The sequence below is a fragment of the Nerophis lumbriciformis genome, linkage group LG08 (genome assembly GCF_033978685.3).
Source record: "Nerophis lumbriciformis linkage group LG08, RoL_Nlum_v2.1, whole genome shotgun sequence".
Taxonomy (NCBI): domain Eukaryota; kingdom Metazoa; phylum Chordata; class Actinopteri; order Syngnathiformes; family Syngnathidae; genus Nerophis; species Nerophis lumbriciformis.
In genome coordinates this window covers 26769939-26791942 of record NC_084555.2, presented here as the reverse complement: position 1 = coordinate 26791942, position 22004 = coordinate 26769939, and the positions used below count along the sequence as shown (strand labels likewise).

Genomic DNA, 22004 nt, shown 5'->3' with positions numbered 1-22004 from the left:
ACAACATGCTTTTAATCGTAAGCGGTATATTTACAAACGGCATTTTATTTTGATAGTGTCACGTGTGCTTTTACGTCTAAAGGGCCCATACAGGAAGTGTTTACTCAAACCGCAGCTTTGATGGCGTGTTTTCCTCCGTAACATGTGCAGTTTACTTTTAAAAATAATGAAACCCATGGTATTTTATTTGATCATAAAATGAATAACACATAAAGTATGAATAAATAATGACATTGCTTTGGAAAGTGTGATACATATACAAGCTTACTTAATGTCTTACTATGTCCACTTATTAAATTATACGTTAGTGATGGGGGTCAGGTGTTTGCAACATCGATGCATCGGCGCATGCGTCGAGCTCATAGAGCAAAACCCTGTGTCGGTGTGCGCACTCCACACAAGTCAATAACATCAACGAAACTCACCTTTGTGCATTCATGCACAACGTTAAAAGTGTGGTGGACAAAATGAGACAGAAAAAGAAGTGGCATAAAACACGTCCTAGAAAGTCGGAGAAAGTTATACATGTAAACAAACTACGGTGAGTTCAAGGACTGCCAAAATTAGTAGGACAAAACGGCGCTCGCCAAATACTCGAATCAGTGAAGCATGTTTAATATAAACAGTGTGCTTTATAACAATTAGGGAGGTTTGTGTCATGTTTGTCCTCCGACAGAAACCATATTAAAACAAAAAAATATATTTTTTCCCCTCATCTTTTTCCATTTTTCATACATTTTTGAAAAAGCTCCAGACAAAAAAAACATGTAAATGATACTGAGACTGGCTTTTGTTTTAAACTTTTTTTTGGCGCGTGGTGCCACTATTTCCCACGATGCATTGCGTGTTCGTCAAGGTGTCTGGCGAGCTCTATATGGCCGTGTCACGCCAAATTTCTTCAGAGCGCGTGCACGTCTTTACAGCTCGCACGCATATGCAAATTGATATAAAGTACACCCTGTTGTAAAAAGATTGATGTTCTATATCAGGAAATCGAATATCTTTCACCCAAAAAGTGCAGTCGGTGTCACGTGAACGCGCAGAGGGGCGGCGCTTCCGTTCAGGTACGGAAGTAGGAGGAGTCTGTGGCGTGTCCACAGGTGAGCGACAGTCGAAGAGAACGCACATTATGACAACAGTTGTCTAAATGCTGTCATAAATAATAGCGGAGCGACTTGTAGTGTAAAATGATATAAAAGAAGGGGACGTCAACCATGGCGACTTTGGGTATGTTTTATTTTGAACAACTACTTTTTTTTATTTTTAGGTGTGGTCTTCAGGTTACATGGCGGAAGGCCAGTAGACGTCTGACTTGTTAATACCTGTTTTATTCATCCTCGACATGTAATACCTTAAAATATATTGAACTTGCTCAGTTCTATGCTGTATGAAATGATTTGGCAAGCTGGAGAAAAGCACAATATGTACCATACATTGAAATTGGTATGAATTTGAATGCTCATGTACTAGAATTAGAAACGAGACAACTGTAGTAGAATTGTATTCATACACCAGTGGCACTCAAATAGTACTTTATGATTTCAAACTACAGTAAACACAATAGGAACAAAATAGTATTTGGTCACCTGCTGATTGATGTTTACATCCTTACAAAATATAACAAGTTCAGAATTTAAAAGGTGTGTTTATTGTAACAGAGAGACAATGTACTTTTTTCTTTTTTTTTTTTAAATCTAGAAATGTTTATTTGCTTTTAACAACAGGTTGATATGTGGCATATTTTTCTAAATAAAATTTAAATACTTTTAAGGCCTCTGTATTTCATTATTTTAAATTAGAGCAAGGAAATTATTATTTAGTATTTAATAACCAAACACTGGTTTACTTGCTGGTGGAGGTAACTATGATTGTCATGATGTTATGAAGTGACTATTTTAGCTCAATAATTTGTCTCATTGTGTTTTGTGGCTATGCAAAACATTTTAGTTAGCCTTACCGCAAAGAAAGGTGCACAGACATGTCCTATATTTTATTTAAATGTTTTTATGTACATTTGATTCTTATTTTCAATATTGTTTCTGTGCTGTGAACATTGTTTAACCCAGAAGATATCCAGAGCCTTGCGTAATTTTTATTGTAGAAGCCATATTAAGCCGTTACCCAGACAGCAGTTGTTCGATCTGCTACAACTAATAAAATACCCGAATACGATGGAAACCTTTCACTGGCTCGGTCCTATAAAATGTAGTACCTTTAAAATATTTAAATATTCTAGACATTCCGAACTATGTAAGAATTTTTTAGGCCTTGAAAATCAAAAGTTGTATTTAAGACGTTTTAATGCATTTATAATAATCCAAAAAGAGGGCACCTTGATCTGCAATCATTATTATTTTTTTAATTTGAAATTTAAGTTATTGCATCTGTATTTTGATTTCCTAAATGTTTCAAACATAGCCACTGCACAAGAGCCCTCTGTACAGTAATTAATCAGAAGTGGTGCTACAGTGCTTTTCTCTGGTTAAAGGGTACTAAATAAATACATGTAATATATTACTCTGATACCAAACGGATGCTTTAGTCTCTGTAATCATTTTGTGCATTAGATTATACAGGTGTTTCAAATGTTTTAGCCTGCAGTATTTTTTTACTTTATATGTAAGTGTGAATGGCAACAAACATGACACTAATAATATTATGACCCCAAACACTCTTAGTGTGTCTGCACAGCTGAACAAGCAGCAAACAAAAAATACAACCTGACCCCTCAGTGAAGACCACACCCAAACCTGTTGTTCACTTTGTAGAGAGAGAGAGAGAGAGAGAGAATTGGGGTTACATGTCATCTCTGGTAGGAGATGAAAAAACAACCAAGAAACAAAATATAATATTGTGCATACGTATGTCTTGCCTGGTTCTAAGGTGCTGCATTTGACTGGATCGCCCACTTCCTGGCAGAACTGTAACTGTTGAAACCACAAACCATCTCAGACATTTTCCCAGGGTGCTGTTCGCTGTTAGCGCTAGGTTTCCAAATGTCGAAAAGCTGTTATGTGAACTGTGCGCAGCTGTTGTTAAAACTGAAATATGGAGAACCGTGTACAGGATTTGTTGTGGTTGTTTTGGCCTATAATACTAATTTGCAGCAGCTATTTTCAGAAAGTTGCAATGTTTTGAGGTTTATTTTGTTTTCATAACATTCATTGTCATTTTTATGCATTTTAAAAAAATAATTATTTAAGCATTCCTTAAAAAAAAAGTTTGAGAATCACTGATCTAGACAATTGGTTATTAAACTTTTTTTTTTACACCAATACTAACTCAGAAAACACTTGGCTCTCCGATTGCCACCAAGTATTCATTAAAATTAAGGCAGAGGTTTTATTTAACAAGCATATTTAATATTTCTGGCCACTGTAACATTACACAGAATAGGAAAATAAAACACTTTACTTTAATAAAGTGATTTTTTTGCATACCACTAGATCAGGGGTCGGCAAACCAAAATGTTGAAAGAGCCATATTGGACCAAAAATACGAAAAATATCTGTCTGGAGCCGCAAAAAATGAAAAGCCTTATATAAGTGTTATAATGAAGGCAACACATGATGTAAGTGTCTATATTAGCCTACTATCAAAGGCTGACGCAAATCTTTGTTGACAGAAATGTTGTATTTTAATATTTATTCTACACATTTTTGCAACATTGGAAATCATTAGTAAAATGAAGGCTTCTTCCAGGATGAGATAACTTCTGGAAATGACTGGCTCAGAATGGCCAAAGGTATAAATGTGTGTGTCCAAGTTTAAGGAAACGACAGGCTGTCTTCTTCTAATGGATTTATTACGATCTTTGCAAGCTGGGTAATGTTTGCTGTGGTCTGGAACAACATGGCACACAAACAACTATGAGAAATGCAGCCAATATTACATACAGATAACGTGTCATGAAAAATGTAAATATAAATTAAATACCCAGAGGACATAAGTAAAAGAAATTAAATGAGCTCAAATATAGCTACAAACGAGGCATAATGATGCAATATGTACATACAGCTAGCCTAAATAGCATGTTAGCATCGATTAGCTTGCAGTCATGGATTGACGAAATATGCCTGATAAGCACTGCAGCATATCAATAAAATCAACAAAGTTCACCTTTGTGCATTCACGCACAGCATAAAACATTTGGTGGACAAAATGAGACAAAGAAAGAGTGGCATAAAACACGTCTTTCTGTGGCAGCATCGGAGAAAGTTGTACATGTAAACAAACTACGATCAGTTCAAGGATCGCTGAAATTAGTAGGACAAAACAATACTTGCCAAATACTCTCATCAGGGAAACATGTTTGATATATACATTGGGATTTCTAACAATTAAGAAGGTTTGTGTCATGTTGTTCTACAGAAAATATATTCAAACAATTTTTTTTTTCCATTTTCACACGTCTCTGAAAGATGTCCAGGGAGCCACTAGGGTGGCGCGAAAGAGCCGCGGGTTGCTAACCCCCCCACCAGATGGTCCCTGCATACCACAGTTTGAGAATGATAGCCATCAGAGCAGACGTGAGGGCATGAAACAAGCAGGAATAACAGCAGAAGGGGAGACAACTGGCTGACAGCAGAAACTAAAATGCCCACATAAGTACATCCATTAATCTATGATGTCACAAATGGTTCACTGTTAAAAAAACCCCTGTAAAACACAGCATTTAGAGGCACCCAAAACTGCATACTAGCTCAGGCCCAATTGATTGATTGCATTTTGATTGAACCTTTTATTAGTAGATTGCACAGTACAGTACATATTCCGAACAATTGACCACTTAAATGGTAACACCCGAATACGTTTTTCAATTTGTTTAAGTCGGGGTCCACGTTAATCAATACATGGTAAATGCATGAACCTTACAATTTTACACTTTGGCGTTGTTTAACACGAGTATCCAATATTTTAATAACGTAAGTCAGCGAAGAGGAACATCGTCGTAACTGTTTGAATAAAACGTCCACACCTTAGCTTTGAGGTTTCGGTGACAAAGCAATTCATTATTAGTGTAATCTATAATAAATTCACTACATTTTCGGAAGATGCAGAAGAAGCACTAAGGCTTTGTTGTGTTGTTATCACTGTACAATGAAAGACGTATTTCTGTTGTGCAGGAGTATGCTGCGCCAACCTCAAAGACAGCAAATCCCTGATGAAGATGGGCTTGAGTCTGGTGCTGGTGGGCCACGTCAATTTCCTGCTCGGAGCTCTGGTGCACGGTGTTGTGCTCAGGCACACCACTTTGCACATCGAGGCTCGCATTATGGTGTACGCCATCGCTAATGTCATCGCCATTGTGGCGGGCCTCATGGTGAGATACTGAAGGAGTGGAGAAGTTACACTATAGTGCAGACACATCTGTCTTTGTTTTTATAGGACCCAGATATGAACTCCCAAACTTAGGAGCGCGCCCAATGCATTTAGAAAAAAAAGTGCCCCTGTCTGTCATGACAAGGCACACAAAAAAGCCTCAACAACCCATGTTTGCAAATAAACAGGAAGTTGGTTTGAACTACGGCTGCACGATTAATCGATTATAAATCGTTATCTGATCAATTAACTATGACTAGGGATGTAACAATAAAGGGTATTAATTTCAACCGCGGTAAAACTCTTGACGGTTAGTATTACCGTTTTAAATTAAAATGTTTGAAAAACCTTGACTGATAGCTGCAGTGCGGTAAACTCACGAATGGACTGGTGCTAGCTTAAATGCTAACATGCATACAGGAGACATTAACATCTCTCCCCTTTAGAAAAGACATACCCCAATCTAAACTTACTGTAGATAAACACATTGCTGTCTGAGCAACTAAGCTATTCGATTGTGCTCATTGAACAGACAAGCTGTGCTTTCTTTTTGTGCCTCTCAAGGTGATCCTTCTGTACTCAGAGGAAGAGACAAGAGGTGTTTCTACGGCATGTTCAAAGACCGCTGAACAGAGTAGGAAGCCACAAAGCCAGCCAGAACACTTATCAGTGAAGCATAGGAAACACAAAACATGCAAAATAGTGGGCTTTTTAACAGTCAGACTATTTTAGTTATTTAAAAAATGTATATAAATTCCTATTTGTATAAGCACACCGCATAAATATCACAATAATCGTGATATTAAATTTTCATATCGTTACATCCCCAAATATGACGATGTTAAAAAAAAAAAAAGGTTGATTGTACAAATAAGGTGTTGTTTCTGCTGGGCAAGTATGCCTGACACGCCTCCTACAGCGCTTTGGGTCAGCTGCAGGGTCATCAGCCGGGGACCACCGCTCATTGGAGTTTCGCTCTCTTTAACCCCGGAACGCCTCCTGGTGGCGTAGCGGTGGCAGGGACGTCTCCCTGCCACCCCCTGCAGCCGAACCATCTTATTGCCTCGACCTCCAGTACTTATTCCTCCTCAGCCACAACCAGAAGCTTCCCTTTTCTGCTTCCTCAGCAAGGGCCTTGGTTTCCCTTTGGAGCTTAGCCCCAGTCGTTCCCACATCTCGGAGCAGCCTTATAGTTGATGTACCGACAAAGCCCCGACAGCCTACTTCCACAGGGTAGATGGTAGTGGACCAGCCTGCCTCTCTGCACTCAGCAGCCAGATCTGCATACTTGGCTGATTTGCGCTCCTAGGCTGCCTGGATTCCCTCCTCCCAGGGGATGGTGAGCTCAATCAGCATGGCAGACTTGGTAACAGCAGACCACAGCACGATGTCTGGGCGGAGTGAAGTGGTGGTGATCTCACGGGGGTACTGGAGATGTTTGCCGATGTCAGCCCTCATACTCCAGTCCCTTGCCAGAGAGGACACTGCGGGGGCCTTGTCGGCTGGTGTCTCCTTTGCCTTCCCCTGGCCTCACAAACATGTCAGGAAGTTGCTTGGCTATGGGCTGGCTGTTGGCCTCTTGTCTACTGCTCTCCAGGACTTCGGCCCGTTTCATCAGGACTTGATCATGCCGCCATCTGTAGCGACGCTGTGTCAGCGCGATCTTGCAGCCTGATAGCAAGTGCTGCAGGCTGGCGTTGGGAGCACCACACAGGGGACAGCTCTCCTCCTGGCCGAATCACTGGTGGAGGTTTCTAGGGCATGGCAAGGTGTCGTAGGTTGCCCTGAGTAGGAAGCGGAGTCTGGCTTGTGGCATCTTCCATAGGTCGGCCCAGCTGAGGGGGCTGCTGATGGTACCTTCCCAAGTGGTCCATCTTCCTTGGCGACCTTGAGACACGGCCTTGATGGTATATTGCTCCTTGTCCGCCCTTGAGACCTCCTCCACAACCATGACTCTGCGTTCCCTCTTTGTCTAAATCGACGTTCCTGGATCGTGTCTTGCTCCTCTAAGCCAGGCACGCTCCCCACACACACATTCAGTCATTTATGTGTGTCCACAAATAAACTTACAAATGCAGAGTTGCGGGTTCGCCCTCACTCGTAAAAAAATAAAAATGGAAGTGTAGCGAATCGTAACTCTGCTTCACAACACATATCACACACCTGCTTTGCCAAAGACACAGCAGAAGGGGTATTTTACCATTTAACGTTTTATTTTGCGAGAAAATCAATGCATTCAAAGTAAAACAGAAGCGTGTCTTGCGTTGTGCATTTATTTGGTAATCAATTAGAAGCAGTCACGGAGGGCAAAGTATTTGCCGCATGAGCGCAGATCCGCCTCCACAAGCCCAGAGAGCGTGCATACAACCACGTGCAGAATGTTTATTGCTTGTTTAAATAATGCCGAAACAGCAGCTGTCAGCAACACACGCTTGTTTTCAACTCTGTAAGATACGTGTACATCTTCCTTGCTTGCATCTCCACTTGTACTTTTGTCTATAATTCCGGTTCCGCTCTACCCCAATGACTTCTGGGTAATGTAGTTACTCTAAAAGTACCAACACACAAAAGCAACCCAACCTTTATCACTTCCATAAGTGCTAAGAATTTCAAGACACGGCTTGGAGACACTTTTTTATCATTTGGCAACGCTTCATGTTACAGGTGAATTATGTAAACCAGACGTTGTTCAAAGTGTGGGCCAGAGGCCATTTGTGGAATGCTGACTGTTAATGGACCTGTAGCACATTTAAGAAATTAAAAACAAAACAATGCAATGAGGAAAAGCTAAACTGTTGCTAAAAAAGTAATGAATAAAGACACAAATATTTATCTTTAAATATATGTACAATGTTTCTTAGCCTTTTTATTACAAAAAACATGATGTCAGCAACCCCCATCCGTCTGTTGTCTTAAGTGTTATGTTTTTACCAAAAAATCGTGCAGCCCCAGTCCAGACAGACCAGTTTAGGTCCAAGTCAGGTGTTGTATTTTAAAGACCTTCTCTTTGGGACTTTGACCAAGTAAGCCCGAATCCAAGTTACACATACTAAACAGATGGACGATGATTAACTACGAATCATTTTCGCCTACCTTACTCCATTGAATGCAGCGGGTATGGCGAAAAACTTGTCTGACAAGCCGTCACAAAATATGCAAATGGTAATGAAAATAACATTTTGTGACGCTAGAGTTCCCTGAAGTTATACATAGATTACTTTATGAATTAATCACAGTGTCACTCAATGGCAACAACATATTTTAAATAACTGCATTTTCTGATTCATACCAAAATCCATCTTTTTTATCTTATTATTTTATTAGCAGTTTTTCCCGTTCTTAAGTTAATGATTGATATATATATATTTTTGTATATTCTTAAAAATTGTACATATATTTCTTATTGACTTTATAAGATTTGATATTGTAAAATGTATTTGAGTTTTTGGAAAAGTGCTTATAAACATCCATCCATCCATTTTCTACCGGTTGTCCCATTTGTGGTCGCGGGGGTGCTGGAGCATATCTCACCTGCATTTGGGTGGAAGGCGGGCTTCTAAACAAAATATAATTATTAAACCAAACAAAAACATTTACTCAACATGCATAAACCCAGAGACAGCTTTTGTTTTGAATGAAATTTGAATAGAATAATTCAATTTACATACTAACTGTGCATTTTTGGAATTTTGCCTGTCATTCACAATCATTATGTAAGAAAAGTACACGTTTTTCAGTTTTTTTTAATGCATTCTAAATATTAAATAAATGCGTTAAGAAGTCCGCTTACAATGCAACCTATGGGAGTTGCTCTATTCTGCCTACAAAGCCCTTAAAAAAACATACAACCACCTCCATTAAGGTTTTATATACATGATGTAAGTATGAATGTAATGTAGTAACAGGCACATTTATAATAACATTGACGTATTTTGCTTATTTTAAGCATTCGCGAAGCATTAATTTAAAAAAATGCGTCACAACTTTCATTTTTTTCTCCGACAACATCGCTGATTATTGCTCACTGCAGACTTTATGAAAGCCAACAAACAGAATAAAACATCACTTACTCTACAAGGTCTGCTGTTATTAGGATGCTGACTGATAGAATATTGTCATACTCCTGTTTTAAGTGAATGTCTCATAATCCTCATAAGGAAAAGGGGGGTGAGACCAAACGTCTTTTCGTGTCTTTCTCACCATTCTGGGTCTAAGTTAGCTGTCAAAGTGTACCAACTTGTCGGATTACGTCCTCACCCTTCGACAATCAAGTTGAGAGGAAGCAGCTTACCAGCAGGTGATGTCAACGTTAGCACACAAGCTGGGGGTCACGACGCCGCTATAAATAGTTTGTCTGTGTTAGCGCTTATAATAACAATATCACTCATACTTGGTTAATACACAAAATGTAAATGGAGTATAATTAGTGGGTTTGGATGGTTATTTTATGGGTTTTATGGGCGGTATGGAGGACCTCCCATTGGCTCCTCTGTAAACCAAATTTTATTTACAAGTTAGAATGCATTAAAAAAAAACACATCTGTCGTCATGTCTTCCATAAAGATTGTGAACGACAGGCAAAATAAAAAAATTAAAAGTACATCTTGAAGCTATGGTAATTTATGAATATTTCTAATACTGCCAGTGACTCTTCTGCTCTACAGGGAATTATTGGAGGAATAATTGCCATTGTCCTTTCTAAAAACAAGAAGAGCAGGATTCTGGTGAGTGAAATTTATAAATCACTTTTAGAAAATCTGTAATTTGCATACTCCTGTCACGCAATAGAAAGTGGATGTACGTTGCATGTGCAGAAGAACCTCCAAAGTCATGTTTTTGACATTTTCACCCATAGCAAATTATGTTAATTAGATTTAATTGTGGAAAAATACACACAGTTGAGTATCATGTCAAATATTTTCATGACAGTCTATCTTCTTCAATACTACCATAAAAAATGTTTTAATATTTTTAACCCACAGGGGACATAGGTGGACTTTTTTGTCCTTTCCGTACATTCAAGGCCATATTTTTTGTTGTCTTACTCAAACTACACATGATTTTCCCAAGAGGAATTTCATGTAAAAGTTTAAAGTGTCGATGTCCAGTTGTTTCGCAGGCTATTAGACAATACCCCACAGCCAAACAGGACATAAAAACATCGATCAATTTTTTTCCTTAAATACCTCAATCAACTTCAGCCGTTAACAAAATATGACATATGTAATGTTTAACATGCGATTAATTTTTACACCTTTCAGAAACAAAATTGTATATTCTGTTTGCCTTTGAATTACAATTGAATGTTACCAGAGGTTTAAAAATAGGTTCATCACCGACTAAATAATTGAAATATAGTATAATTACTTACCCTTTGAGGATGCATGACATGGAAGTGAAAAGAGGTAACTGTGGAAAGAGAGTCATGTCAGGTGTAAAACTATGTATAATACTATAAAAATGTACTGTACTTACCATTCATGTTCCTGGGAGGCGAGTCACATTATCACAACACAGCTGATTTTGCCACGTGCATTCCATTTTGATGTTTATTGGTTCAACTATTCAGAATTGTACACAGCAGCAGTGGCAGAGTGAGAAATAAAATTTTCTGCTCTATGGTTATCACACTTTTGCTCTCGCTGGTACCCCTTTTTTTTGGTTGCATCGTGATTTGCAGAGGTTACTGTGTGACTTATGTTTATTTTTTCCAGAGGGAAAAAATGTCCTTCCAATTCTGATCTATATTGCTGACTCTTATGTTGCAGAAGTGGGTCCTGTTGGTGTTCAGCTTCCTGGCTGGTCTTTTGGCCGTCGCCTCCACTTTGGGCCTGCTGGCTTCCGTAGTGACCGCTATTCTTCATAAAGGACAGAGCTTGATGACACACTGCACTCAGCTCAAGAATAATGTTGAGTCTTCCAGCATCACCTACGAATGCCCCTTTGACCCTACCCGCATCTATGTGAGTACAGCATCTAGGTTTTTTTTTTAAAATAAAAAAAACACGAGTTGCCTGATTAATCTGCTCATCTTTCTTTCCCTATCAGAGCACCACAATAATCCTTTGGGTGCCGCTCATCTTGACATCCGTGTTGGAAATGGTGTTCTCCTTCCGCTGCTTCGCTGCGTGTACGTCCTTCCTGTACCTGTGTCCATGCAGACGAAGGCGGCCTTTGGCAAAGAGGGTAAGATTCTATCTCACATCATAACACAAGTGCAATATTTACCTGTCGTAACCTCAAATAATATATTCAGCAACTTTTAGCGTTGATGCAAGCTAAACATTTAATTTTTTCTGCAATCCAATTCTGAAACATAACTTGAATCTCCTTGCTCATATGCCTTAGGCTAAATTGGGGCCCCGAGCAGAGTTTCATTTGGAGGCCCTTCCACACTTTGTGCAACTATTTGTATACTTTTTAAATTTTGATTAGATGCATGTTTGCGACAAAAAAAATGTAAACAATTTTTTTGTGGAAAATACATCTTATACCTTCACAACTTTACTTGGGCTTGGTGTGGTTCACGGTACCATTGCCCTTTGTGACCGTGTGTGCCATGGGAGCCAGTGTGTCTACATCTGGAATTTTGTCATTATATTCTAATCAGTTACAGAGCAGGAAGCGGCTAGGAATAAGTTTGTGGTAATATTTAATTTAAAGCGCTCAATCATTCATAAATTTACATCTTAAAAAAGCTTTTACGCATAAAACGGGGCCCCCCATACACATCGTGTGATCTGCATTTAGGGAGAAGGTGGTCCTGCTCATATGAATGACATGCAAATGACATGTCAAATGTTAATGTCAGTAATGTACAAAACCCAAAACCAGTGAAGTTGGCACGTAGTGTAAATTGTAAATAAAAACAGAATACAATGATTTGCAAATCCTTTTCAACCTATATTCAATTGAATGCACTGCAAAGACAAGATACTTAATGTCCTGACAAGATACTTAATGTCCTAACTGGTAAGCTTGTCATCAAACACTTATTTGGAACATCACACAGGTGAACAGGCTAATTGGGAACAGGTGGGTGCCATGATTGGGTATAAACGCAGCAGTTTCAATGAAATGCTCAGTCTTCACAAACAAGGATGGTGCTAGGGTCACCACTTTGTGAACAAATGCGTGAGCAAATTGTCGAAGTACAACATTTTTCAACAAGCTATTGCAAGGAATTTCGCCATCTACGGTCCGTAATGTCATCAAAAGGTTCAAAGAATCTAGAGAAATCATTGCACTTAAGCGGCAAGGCCGAAAACCAACATTGAATGCCTGTGACCTTCGATCCCTCAGGCGGTATTGCATCAAAAAGTGACATCAGTGTGTAAAGGATATCACCACATGGGCTCAGGAACACTTCAGAAAACCACTGTCAGTAAATACAGTTTGTCGCTACATCTGTAAGTGCAAGTTAAAACTCTACTATGCAAAGCCAAAGCCATTTATCATCAACACCCAGAAGCGCCGCCGGCTTCGCTTGGCCCGAGCTCATCTAAGATGAACTGATGCAAAGTGGAAAAGTGTTCTGTGGTCTGACGAGTCCACATTTCAAATTGATTTTGGAAACTGTGGACGTCGTGTCCTCCGGACCAAAGAGGAAAATAATTATCCGGACTGTCCTAGGCGCAAAGTTCAAAAGCCAGCATCTGTGATGGTATGGGAGTGTATTAGTGACCAAGGCATGAGTAACTTACACACCTGTGAAGGCACCATTACAAAATTAATGCTGAAAGGTACATACAGGTTTTGGAGCAACATGTTACCATCCAAGCAACGTCTTTTTCATGGACGCATGCCCCTGCTTATTTCAGCAAGACAACACCAAGCCACATTCTGCACGTGTTACAACAGCGTGGCTTCATAGTAAAAGAGTGCGGGTACCTGCCTGGCCTGCCTGTAGTCCAGACCCGACTCCCATTGAAAATGTGCTGGGCATTATGAATCGTAAAATACTACAACGGAGACCCCGGACTGTTGAACAACTTAAGCTGTACATCAAGCAAGAATGGAACATAATTCCAACTGAAAAGCTTCAACAATTGGTCTCCTCAGTTCCCAAATATTAACTGAGTGTTGTTAAAAGTAAAGGCCATGTAACAGTGGTAAAAATGCCCCTGTGCCAACTTTTTTGCAATGTGTTGCTGCCATTAAATTCTAAGTTAATGATTATTTGCAAAAAAAAATTAAGTTTCTCAGTTCGAACATTAAATATCTTGTCTTTGCAGTCTATTCAATTGAATATAAGTTGAAAAGGATTTGCAAATCATTGTATTTCTATTTAGAAGTTACACAACATGCCAACTTCACTGGTTTTGTAAATGGAAAACCTTGAACTGACTGCTCACAGTGAATTCATTCATAAACCTGGATTCCAAAAACAAAACCTACTGGTACGTATATTTTGAGTTTAATCCACACCCGATTCAGGTGCATTTTTACACAGCTGGTCATTGTGCATTTATAGAATTTGACCACATTTTGTTACCTTTTAAACTAAGGGCCATTTACTCATTGATTCCAAAGTCACACAGGCAGGTTTTGGAGGAAGTGTGTTTAGGACCTTTATCATGTTTCAGGTCCGCATCCATAAGCATGCTGTAATTCCCCAATCGCCTCCATCTGAACAGCCGACCGAGCTCGAGACTGCAGCTGTGGAACAAGATGAGCTGCTGGATAGCGGCGCAGCAGCGGAGCAGAGCCACTGGCTGTGAGGACGTTAGGTTGGAAAGTACTGGACTCATTACTACATTTTGAGTGATGACATTTGTGGGACTTGAACTACCAACTGCAATGTCTTACATATTTTTCTATACATGCAGTAGTTGTTTTTTTGTACTTGTTAAAGCACTGCTTTTTTACTATACCTACCATTTATGTATTAAAATTGTTACAACAGAACAGTCACTTTTTTGACAGTCTGCACCAACATTAGCTTCATAGGGATCATATTGGTATTTTTCGAGTTTCTGATTTAAATGACATTTAAAAGCATTTTTTGCGGATGCTTCAGGAGTGCAAATATTTGAATTCAACATTGAATGGAATAGAATATTTTGCAGTAGTTTCTAATAACTGAAAATCCTTAAATACTCAAACCATTTAAGGAGACTTAAGCAAAAAAGACAACTGATACAAAAGTATTATAGAAAATGATCTATTATACAAACATGCATGAACTATACTCTCAAAGTCACAGAACCAAAATAGACGTGAAAGAAAATGATATATATAAAAAACAAAGGATTTGCCACAGTATCTGATTTAAATAAATTAAATCCATCAGATGTAAAACCATAAGTGTGCTATAAGCCATTTGAACATTGTTGCCGGACAAAAGAAAATTAAGGAATTGGAGCATAAAAAGGTTTGTAGATGAAGATAAGCTTACAAAAACAATATTCAAAACATTTATTCTGTTGGACAGTAATAGTGGAAAGGTATCCGAGAAAAAAAAGTTTCCTATCCCATCCTTCTCCACATAAGCAATCCCCCCCACCCGCCCCCATCCCCAAAATAAAAAGACCATCTTGCTAAAAGAGCATTTTCATCGTTAGGTGCTGGGGGTCTTAAGGTGTCTTCGACTCCTCTTTCGGCCTAAAGGAGCAGTATGTGGCATAAATAACTATTTCTTGTACAACATGGGTGTTAAAGTGTGTTTTTGCTCACTTTGATGTGTCCATTTTCTCCTCCTCTGGGGCCTTCTCTTCATCTTTCACATCTGTATAAAACAGTATGTCACAATTCCAACAATTATATATATATATATATATATATATATATATATATATATATATATATATAAAAAAAGCTGTCTATAAGCAGGGATAACACATACGGTCATACCAAAGATAAGTTATCAGCCAATGTTTGTACAGATGCATTTTCAAATTAGATTGTAAACATGTGGATACTCCAAAATGACACTGGCACTTTTAACTGTATACATATGTAAGCAAAACTAAATAAAATATGTTACAATACATGTATTGTACATACATTAGTCACCTTTACTGCACTATAGTGGCCACCAATATTATGAGTGTTTCATGCCAAGTCAGCAATCCGCAGTTGTAGTGTTGAACGTGAGAATTAAAGCAGATGGTGTATGAACTGAAACATTCATTGAGTGTGAGATGAGAACAAAAAAATGAATAAATACCTTTTGTTTCCTCCTCACCTTTCTTCTCCTTTTCTTCAGCCTCCTTCTCTCCCTCAGTCTTGGCTCGCTTGGCCTTCTTAAAGTTGGCTGTGTTTCGGCGGCCTCCTTCACCTTCGTCCTCGGAGTCGGAGAATTCCTCCTCACAAGCTATCCTCTTGTCATGAGCGCGAACTGAGCATGAACAGGGCGGAGTTTTAGTAAAATACTGCTTATGTACAACTGATGATTATTAGCTGAATTGATTCATGTTCTGAACACTCATTAAAAAACTGGGCTGTGTCAAGAGGGCGCCAACTGTAGCTGCCTCTCCATTACCCCTAGAAATGCGCAAAACCTAATTAGCACAATAAGAATCTGGTAATGGAAACATCCATATTTCGAAAAACCTCAAATATTGCAAAAAAAATGTTTATGCTCTTATGATATGTTTTGATATTGAAGTGTGTTGCAAAAGCATGATAGAAACACCTTTTCCGCGTTTAAAGGGCACCTAAACACCGAACCGGCAGGATGCCAAAGCGGGACAATTAGGGCAAACGGGTCGTCTTAGTCTCGCTTCCGATCGGTCAGCTGGGGGGAGCGAGGTGGCACCAGGCCCTCTCGCAGGTCCCTTCTCGGAAATAGAGGTCGGACTGAAGGCTTGGAGAGACCCACATGGCCGAACAAAGTCGAGGAAGCCCTTGAATTCACAATTAGTCTGTGAATTCCTTGTTCACAATTCCAAAAATCTCTTATCTGTGGCCGCTGCCATACGTAAGGATGTTGCCTTTGAGCGATCACCCACTGCCTTCGTCTTCTATTGACGATCACGGCAACAGCAGTGGCTGCAATTCTAATCAGAGCTCCAAAACCAAGGAATCGCAAAGCGTCCATCTTCCTCAAAGTGAAGTCTCGCGGGACGAGATTTTGCGAGAATTACGTCTCATGACGCAAAACACCCTTTAATGGGAAGACCTACAAGTCGCAAATGAACTTTGTCGAATGACATAACGAGATTATGTCAAATGTCTGAGCATGTAAGCTACACCACACATTATGTTGATTGCTAGATAATGATAGCGAGTTGAACTACCATTGAGTATAGGCTATTGTAACAATATGACAGCCATGAACAGCAATAATCTTGTCGGGCTCAACGACAACTTCTATTCAGTTTGTAATTGTGACAAATGTGTATATTTTTTATTTTTCAGACTGTTATTTTAATCCAACTGTACGGTAACACATGGTAACCAGTGGTTGGATAATGATAGCGAGTTAACAAAGTTGAACTACCATTGAGTATAGGCTATTGTAACAATATGACAGCCATGAACAGCAATAATCTTGTCGGGCTCAACGACAACTTCTATTCAGTTTGTAATTGTGAGAAATGTGTATATTTTTTATTTTTCAGACTGTTATTTTAATCCAACTGTACGGTAACACATGGTAACCAGTGGTTTTTCTTATATTTCTTGGTAAAAAAAGAAAAAAAGAAAGGAAGCTGTAAGTCTTTGTTATGTCAATGAAGTCTGAAAGGTTCTTACTGGATATGCGTTTGTTGGGGTCCTCCTCTTCCTCGTCTCCACTGTCTTCCTGTACGGCGTCTTCTGGAATGGCCTGCATTTGTACCCCTGGAGCGTGGGGCAGCATGCGCAAGTTCTCAAACAAACGCTGTCTACCAGGGACAACAGATGTCACAAGTTCATTTAATAGATTGTACGGCCTCTCACTTGTATGCTAATTTAGCTGCAAAGAACGACAGTCTTTGATTATAAAAAGATAGGAAATTGAATGCTACACCCCATGTGGGTTTTACTAACAAAGGATGCAGCAGTTTCGCAGACATACTTAATCTTCTCCAGGTAGTCATTGGTGTTCTGGTTGGTCATATTGGAGGGGCTGATGTGCAGTTTAAAGTCTGGTCCGAAGTACTCAAAGTAGTCATTGTATGGGAGTTCTACAAAAAAAGGGTGAGCAGTCATACAAAATATTTATCAGCACATTGCATTTTTTTGTATGAGGCAGCAGAAAACTTAATGTTTACAAATGTGACAATAAGACCTTTGACCCCCACCCTCTCCCAGATATTACAAAGCATGTGTTGAAAAACAGAAAAGCAGGTCACAACTCACAAAATCTTAAAGGGGCTGTTTTCTGCTCAAAGTTAAATCCAACAAAAATTTGATAACAGCACCACCTGCTAGCTTATATCACCATGAGTGGTTACCCTTGTTTTTACACATGTTGAGATCTTGCATGATAACTAATTATAATGAATAAGAGTTGCCCATCGGCCATGGTAATAGTCTGGCGTTCAGGTTTGTCACTCATCACTGTCTCGTACAAAGGCACACGCAGGGAACGTGTGTAATAAGGATACAATGACAAAGAAAATTTCATATCAAAGTTTACCTCTCCAAAATTATCAGGATTATCATTATTGCGGTATTGTTGAATGTGCTTAAAAAGTATTTATACACACTGAAATCCTTTTGATCGAGTTATTTTTTTAAATACCTCAAATATATGGACACAATTTTAGACAACCCACTATTTTGCATGTTTTTTGTTTCTTATGCTTTACTGATTGTGTATTAGTCTTAGTATTTTATCTGTTTTAATGACTAAGCTTTTAATGATTTAAACACTGCTTTGAACTGTAACATTTTAAATGAAAAATGCATAGCAAAACAAATCTGTTATTTATCTCTGGCAGGCATTCTACTGTTCAGCGGTCCTTGAACGCACCGTAAAAACACCTCTGTCTCGTATTCCTCTGAACGATCACTCTGTTCTAAAAGAGCAGTTTGTAGGTTCAATGTGTACAATAAAATATCTTAATATCTCAGACAGCCATGTGTTTGTATAAGTTGAGATTGGGGTATGTAGTTTCTTAATGTGGAAAGACGTTATTGTTTCTTGTTTAATATTTGCATTTAAGCTAGTGAGCTGGCGCGAGTCAGTCTGTGAGTTTATCAAAGCGCAGTTATCAATCATGGTTTTTCAATCATTCTAATTTAAAATGGTATTACTAACCGTCGAAACTTTGCCACCGTTATCATTACATCCCTAGTTTGTATGTACACAAAAAAGTCCCAGTGAAGCAACTAACAAATTAGTTAGTTATGTTGTTGTTGTAATAGAATACACTTTCAATCATAGCTGATTTTATTAGCTAAATATTGCCAAATTGCTATTATTGGCTGACACCACACAAAGCTAATGCGCGCGTGTTACGCGAGGCATAGTTTACGTGCGCAAAGTTGGAAGAGGGCAGGATAAAATGTTTTAAAAACTTCTAAAAGTGTGAAGGTTGCAAACAACCCCATTAACAAGGGATTTATGTGCTTGATTTGCACCACAAATAAATGTAAATCCTATCTCACAATAAAACACCTCAAAGACTCACCATTAGGGATGGATGTATCAAGTGCGACGGCGGTCTCATACGTCCAGCAGCGCGCAACGTTTCGGATAGTGTAGCCGCCACCTCCCAGCATTAGCAGCGGCAGGTTGAAGCTCTTCATGTACTCCACACACTTGGCGTGTCCTGAGCGTACGTCACATGGCTGCTAGAGAAATTGCTTGATTGATGCATTGTGTAAAGAGTGTTCACTTACCTTTAATAGTGAGGTTGAAGCAGCCCAGTCTGTCCCCTGACAACGAGTCTGCGCCACACTGCAGAACCACTGCACTGGGCTGGTACATCTCCATCACCTTGGCCATGATCTATACAGGAGAATACCACTCGCTTGAAAAAGCTTCTTTTACTCAAACTACAACAACTCAAAATCTGTTCGACTCACCGGCTTGAATATGGCTTCATAAGACTCATCATCAATTCCATCTCTCAAAGGGTAATTCACAGCATAATATTTGCCCTTCCCAGCCCCAATGTCCTGCAGAAAGGAGGGGAGAAAGTGTCACTAAAGAGTTTAGACTGAACTACATTTTACTTGTAAACAACATACTCTGAGGTCGCCGGTGCCAGGGAAGTACTCTCCATATTTGTGGAAAGACACAGTCATGACACGGTCTGTGGTGTAGAAGGCTTCTTCCACACCGTCTCCATGATGGATGTCAATGTCTATGTACAGAACTCTCTGGTGGTACCTAAAGAAAGAGATGTTTACTTCAAATGAACTACCGGTAATATTGACCTTCTTACACGCATGTTTGTACCATGTAGAAATGTGCAGCTTTTGAAATTGCTAGGTGCCAGCCTTATTTAATTGGATTCCATTTTGTTGATGTGTTCAAAATACATGTTTTACTTTTTTAAATGACTATTTTGCTGAGGCAAAATGTAAAAAATATGGCATTTTCTATTAACTTGCGTTGCAGTATTTGTTGTATTTCGCACAGTATTAATATAATGCATGCAGTGTTATCACAGTAATAAAAAGAAAGTATTCATTACACAAGATTAGTTTTTAGGCAAGAGCTGCTGCCTTCATTGCTATAAGTTGATCTTGGTATCTGAAAGCCAACATAAAGCAGCTGCAGTTATAATTTATGTTATAATTATTTTTGTAAAAAAGTTTTATTTATTGTGGTCTCAATTTTCAACAGTACGAAAAACAACATTTTGGAAGAATTACCACTTGATTGCTGACCCAATACAGTGTTATCTCGACTTCTATCTTAAAAATCTGGTTTTATATACACTATAATTAACTCTCGAAATCCCCAATTTTAAATTGAAACAAGCAGAACATAAGAAAAGTATTTAAGCGTGTGTGCTCACTTCAGTAATTCAAGTATGGCCAGCACAATGTCGTTGACGTAGCAAAACCCAGAGGCCTCTGACTTTTTGGCATGATGGAGGCCCCCCGCCCAGTTAATGGCTATGTCCGTCTGCTGTTTGTTCAACTTCACAGCACCAGCTAAAACAGAAACAGGAAGTGAAAATTAGCAGCCTGATTCCACCAACATCAATTATAACTATTGCGGTTTAGAAGGACTTCACATCTTACCGACAGAGCCGCCACCTGAGAGCTGGCAGAACTCAAATAAACCATCAAACACTGGACAATCTTCTCCTACATTAACTGAAAAAATATGAGCAATAATGAGCAGTCATTTAAAATATTGATTGAGGATGTCTTCATAGACTGTGTAACCCATCTTACATCGCTGCATTTGTTTGCTGTACTCTGACATGTTGTCTGGACGGATGGAGCGCAGAAATTTGATGTAATCATCACTGTGGTACTTGGTCATCTCCTCGCCGCTGGCTTTGTGTGGACGCTGCAATGTGGAATAGAATTAGCTCAACACCTGCAAGTGCAAGTATTTCAATAAGCAGCAACGGTCAATTGAATCAAAACATACATATATCTCCATTTTTCTGTAGAGGCCATAGTTGAGCAACAAGTTATGTGTCATACGAATACGGTGTGGCTTCATGGGGTGGCCCTGGCCATAGTAATAATTTCCAACATCACCTGAAATGGAGACACAAACAACACAGTTGAAACAATTTCATCGTTAAGTCCAAACTGCAAGCACTTTCACATTCCTGTGCACTTTGGACGAAAATGAGTAGAATCCACGCACGTCAGCCGGCTTTTGCAGTTTCACGTTCAAATACTTTCAGGGCAAATCGAAAGCGTAAGTAAACATGAGACGGAGGGAGAAGCAGATGTGTGCAAGTTTTTTTTTTTTAATTTTGAGCAGAAATGTGCTTCCATGCCTGCTAGCATGAGGTGCTAATGCTAGCTACATGTTTAATTGTGTTGACATCGACCCACACTTATAGTTATTGTTAGCTCGCAAGCAGTCACGTTTGCTAGCAAAGGTGATACGACGCCTACAACGCATATAATAACATCATATTTAATAAAGCTACTTTAGGACAACTCGGAAAGTGTTCTAGTGTGTACCTGGACACAATGGAACGGCTGTAGCTTTAAGCTAGCGACGCTAGCTAGCGTGTGCGATTAGCGAGTGGAGAATGACTGAAACCTTTGTTGGCAACAAAACAGCCGATTTCGTTCCTCACTGCAGCCGCTGCTCAAAACACACGCACAACTTTCAACTTACCGTCATAGTAGTAGCAAACTTTTTTCTTTGTTCCTTGACTAAGCGCCATTTTAGTCCTATTTGGTTGGTTTCAAGCGCTCACCCGCGGGAGGCTACACAGCTACAAGAGGCGGACCGTTCGTAATCTGAATGGCGTTCTAATGGATGGGCTGCAATGACAGCAAACCCCACCAGGGGGCGACAATTTCCCACTTTTTCTTCTTCGTCATTGCTTTTTGCTTTGAAAAACAATTCAACACAGGAAGTACACGTTGCAAATGTACAAGCAAATTAAGGCACTTCCAATACATTCCAATATTTCAAACATTTACTAGGTTAAACGATCAACATTTTTATGTCAACAATTTTATTTTTTAAAGTAAGAGACAATACAAATAGATAAAACATAATAAACAGATAAAACATAATAATACTTTTTGTCTGTATCTGTTAATATTAACCATTGGCGGGTAAGCCTGTATGCTGGGCATTGACTATTGTGGAG

At 39.1% G+C, this 22004-nt stretch overlaps 2 protein-coding genes across 3 annotated transcripts; one reads left to right on the top strand and one right to left on the bottom strand.

Moving 5' to 3' along the window:
- The first annotated feature begins 1087 nt into the window (after positions 1-1087).
- On the top strand, positions 1088-14229 carry tmem54a (transmembrane protein 54a). The gene is made up of 6 exons (XM_061968558.1): positions 1088-1227; positions 5127-5323; positions 9987-10046; positions 11091-11285; positions 11371-11508; positions 13908-14229. Exons 1-6 carry the CDS (start codon positions 1215-1217, stop codon positions 14040-14042), a joined length of 738 nt encoding a protein of 245 aa, XP_061824542.1. The 5' UTR covers positions 1088-1214; the 3' UTR covers positions 14043-14229.
- A 240-nt stretch (positions 14230-14469) lies between these two features.
- On the bottom strand, positions 14470-21686 carry LOC133611614 (probable histone deacetylase 1-B). Of its 2 annotated transcripts, none has more exons than XM_061968556.2 (14): positions 21521-21686; positions 20810-20922; positions 20608-20725; positions 20452-20526; positions 20223-20361; positions 19447-19588; positions 19282-19374; positions 19096-19204; positions 18885-19025; positions 17324-17432; positions 17020-17150; positions 15491-15661; positions 14998-15049; positions 14470-14925 (listed from the first exon to the last, which is right to left on the bottom strand). In XM_061968556.2, exons 1-14 carry the CDS (start codon positions 21567-21569, stop codon positions 14898-14900), a joined length of 1470 nt encoding a protein of 489 aa, XP_061824540.1. In that variant the 5' UTR covers positions 21570-21686; the 3' UTR covers positions 14470-14897. The 2 variants fall into 2 exon arrangements, with proteins under 2 accessions (XP_061824540.1, XP_061824541.1); XM_061968557.2 differs by having other exon boundaries at positions 15509-15661.
- Between the last annotated feature and the right edge of the window lie 318 nt (positions 21687-22004).